The following is a 4,179-nucleotide window of genomic DNA, read 5'->3' as shown; positions in this document are numbered from 1 at the left end:
AAATCTTTTGGTTTGGGTTCAATTAAGTTCAAGTATTTACCATTAGTTGAATTAATTTTTCCCACCTTAGGTTAAGAACATCATTAAAGTCAAGTGTTTGAGAAAAATAAATAAAAGCTACAAGAGTTAAATAACTCTATATTAGGACTACAAAAACCAAAGTATATACACACACACACACACACACACACACACATACACACACACAGAGAGTCATTTATTTTCATGTTAAGACAATAATTTTGATAACCAGAAAGCTTGGAATAAATTATCTTATTCCTTCCTGCTTTTTTAAGAAAGACAGAAGTTCAAAGCACTCAAAGTGCTGAGAAAAAAAGTGTGCATGTAAACTGAGTAAAACACGAATACTGATTATTTTGTCATTTTGGTCTGGTCCAGAAGAGGCCTATTTTAGGAGCATGACAAAACATATTGCATAAGACGACCACTGATGATGTCAGGTTCCAAACTCGGGAGATTTTATGCACAGCAATATTATTCTTAGAAAAAAATGAAAGGGAAACAGCCAGCCACGTTGCAGTGCTTTTCCTTGTGAGTTCTCTTCTACAGAATTAGCCTAGTCCTGTGGCAGTGAAACCATGGCACGCGTGCTGCAGTAGCTGTATCACTGAATGCTCTGAAAGGCTCACCGTCAGCAGCCCAGTCACTTATCAGTGTGAACTCTTATAAGAATCTCACCCTTGAAGGAGGTCCATAAAATCTGCCTTAAGCCTTACTACAAAATAAAAATAAGTTGATAAAAATGCTAAAATAAAAATAAGTGATATCTTAAAAAAAATCTTAAAATCCAGGAAGTATATTCCATGATCAAACTAACGAAAAATCCTCAAAATGAGTAAAATACTTCATTGCTAATAGATAATTGCATATCTAAAATAGAAAGTGTCACTTTTAATAGCCTGGAGAAAAGATCATGTCAACAATTTGGAAGTAAAAACCTACATAGGTGTTGACCTAAGAAAAAAGTACAACACAAAAAAATGTTGAGTTATTTACAGATTTAAAAATGTTCTCATCTTTTCAGCAAAAGTGGTAGCACACCAAGTGCACCAAATTATCAGTCATCTTTCCACAGAGAAAAATACTAATGCAGGCTATGAGATTTTTGAAAAGATTCACCATTATATCTATAATTTTTATTTAAAATTTTAAGATTTTATCCATGCTTTTAATGCAGAAGAAAACAGAAAATCTTGGAATAAAGACTAAATTTTAGTTTCTTCTAAAAAGAAGAAAATATGACACTGAAACCCTGAATAACAATTAGAATTCATAAGGAAGCACAAGAACATGCCAATCCATCCTATTAGTAAATATAATGTTGGGTAATAATGAAGATTGCTTATCTAAACAAAGGTGTTAGATAAACCACACCTTTAATCAAGTTTTCCATTTTGAAGACTGTTATTGGCTTTCTCTTGTCTGATGAGAGAGATGACTTTGATGCACCCTTTAGAGATTTTGATCATCCACATGACATTCATCACATCCAAAACAATACAAGTAGAGATCCAGGAATATTGGATTACAAATCCCAGCCTGATGTAGGGTTCTGTTCCATACACAGAATACAAGAAGCCATAGAAAGGAGGTATTACAGCAATCCGCACAATGAAGAACACCACTGTCATGAGAATTCCATTGATGACATTAGCTTTGGAAAACTTTGGATACTTCAGAGCTTCAAAGAACCACCTGAAAAGAGAATTAAAGAAACATCACATTTATTCTGCAACATCCTATTTTTTAAATTTATTTAGAAGCCAAGCAACACTCCCTTAGGATTTATATGAAGAGGCAAAGGGCTTAGAATAGCCGATCCAATATCAAAGAAGTACAAAACTAGCTGGGTGTGGTGGTGCACACCTGTAACCCCAGCACTCAGGAGGCTGAGGCAGGAGGATCGCCATGAGTTCGAGACCAGCCTGGCTACATAGTGAATTCCAGATCAGTCTCTAGTGAGACCCTGTCTCAAAAAGCAAAACAACAACAACAACAAAAAAAAGTACAAAATTGAAGGACTCACTACCCACTTTAAAAGCTTGTTATAAAGCTATAGTAATCAAGATAGCACAGCACTGGTGATAATACAGAATAAATCAATGAATAAAACAGAAAGCTCACAAATAGACTCGTACAAATATTTTCAAATGATTTTTGACAAAGGCATAAAGATAATTCAATAGAGAAAGAATATCTTTTCGATAAAACTACAACTCTATATCTATGTGCAGAAAAATGAACTTAAGCAGAGATCTTACACTTTCATGCAGAAATTAATTCAAAGTGGACTAAAGGCCTCCATGTAAAACACACTATAAAACTTCCAGAAAAAACAGGAAAAAAATCTACATGCTCTCAGGTTTGGTGATAGTCTTTTGCTATAGCACCAAAAGTGAAAATCACGGGGGAAAATGATAAGTGGGACTTCACTAAAATTAAAACTTCACTCTGTGAAATACTGTTAAGAGTATGAAAAGATAATCATCCACTGGGAGAAAAATATATATGTACATGTACGATAAAGTATATCAGTGGCATACCAAGAATTTATGAAAACCAACCATATGGAAACAACTCAATTAAAACAAGGATAAAATAAATTAAACATCTCATTAGAAAAGACATACAGATAGAAAACAAGAATGAGTTAAAATATGGGTACACTAAAATATTGTCTAAATGTACCTTTATGTTCTGTGTATACAGTGTATATTAAACATAAATGAATGTTTAGACTTCGGTCTCCTCCCCAAAGAGATCTCACTGTGCACATACAAATATTCCAAACTCCTACAAAGTAAAAAATCTGAAACCTCTCTGGTCTCACGCATTTTAGATAAGGGACACTTACCCTGTATATGGTATGTGACTATTCTACTGAACAGTACAGTTAGAAGCTGGTAAGTCAGCCCAAGGTAGAGGTGATGAACTAGGGAACCAACAGCAGAGATGGAGAAGAGGCTGCAAGACTGAGGAAGAAATTATTAGCTGATTCTCATATGTCAAGCAGGACTGATTAAGTGAACAGATAGAGAGGCCACATGCAGATCAAGAGAATGCAGAGAACTTGTCCCGCTGTTTTTAGGTATTTTGAATCTGATGTCCCACCTGAGAGAAAAGAACATTTGACTATAATATAAAGAAAGAGATAATATAATATTAAAGTCTTTTTTGTATAGAGAACACAACTGCAGTAGAGGGATATTCAGTAGTTTGCTGTGACCATTTAATCCTAATGTGACAACGTCAGTGGATTAAGAAAAGTTTAGGAGATTAGTACACTCTGGGTATGTCTGGGTGGGTGATGGAAGTGTACCTTAGGTAGTAAGTATAGTCCTTCACTAACCCATTCCTCTCTGGCATCCTTGCCCTGCTCTGCTTCTCAGCTGCCATGAATTTAAGCAGTGTTGTTCTACCATGCCCTTCTGCCACAATGCCAGCTGATCATGGAATGAAACTGCGAAGAAATTAAATCTCTCCTTTCCTAAGTTGTGGGTGTTGAGTATTATGTCTCAGTGATGAGAAATACAGAACACTAGTAAAAAGAATGGGGACTTTACTGTGACCTACCCATGTTCTTCGGAAGCCTCTAAAACTGGTTTGTGGGAGGTGTTTGGAAAGGTTTGAGGATATGACACATAAAAGTCTTAGAAAGTTGTAACAGAGCCTGATGGGTGATTCTTGTCAGAGCTCAGAAGGCTAGAATGCTGACAGGAATGCAAACAATAAAAACCAGGCTCAGGAGGTTTCATTTGGGAACAAGGACTCCACTAGCAGTTGAACTATAGGCCACGTCTGTTAATCTCTGGCAGAAAATTTGTCTACATTTTTCTCAAGCCCTGAGACTTTGTAGGAGAGTGAGATTAAGGGTGGTAGACTAATCTGGTGGAGGAAATTTCAAGGCAGTCCAACATTCAATCTGTGGTACTATTCAATCAATAGGCACTATTGGCTGCTTTTAGCCAGACTGGTAGTAAGAATTATGGGCAAAAGGCAGAGCAGAAAAAAATTGAAAAATGTAAATTGTGATCCAGAAAGAACAATGTGTAGCCAGGGATTTAGCTCAGTGTTTCTGCTGCCTGCCTTGCAAGCACAAGGTCCTGAGTTGATCTCCAGTACCAAAAAAAAAAAAAGAGAAAACAAGTTCTGACAGGT

General features: G+C 36.1%; 1 protein-coding gene across 15 annotated transcripts in view; it reads right to left on the bottom strand.

Annotated features, from left to right (window-relative positions):
- Nucleotides 1-428: 428 nt before the first annotated feature.
- Nucleotides 429-4,179, bottom strand: part of Tlcd4 (TLC domain containing 4) — a 90,114-nt gene continuing 86,363 nt past the window's right edge. For all 15 annotated transcript variants that reach the window (XM_010639908.3, XM_010639902.3, XM_010639900.3 and 12 more), the window contains one exon: nucleotides 429-1,716. In XM_010639908.3, coding sequence (XP_010638210.1) covers nucleotides 1,398-1,716 — 319 coding nt within the window. In that variant the 3' untranslated portion in view covers nucleotides 429-1,397. The remainder of the gene's footprint in view (nucleotides 1,717-4,179) is intronic.

Source organism: Fukomys damarensis, unplaced genomic scaffold (genome assembly GCF_012274545.1).
Source record: "Fukomys damarensis isolate Sample0158 unplaced genomic scaffold, DMR_v1.0_HiC HiC_scaffold_33, whole genome shotgun sequence".
Classification (NCBI taxonomy): Eukaryota; Metazoa; Chordata; class Mammalia; order Rodentia; family Bathyergidae; genus Fukomys; species Fukomys damarensis.
This window is presented reverse-complemented; position numbering and strand designations above follow the sequence as displayed.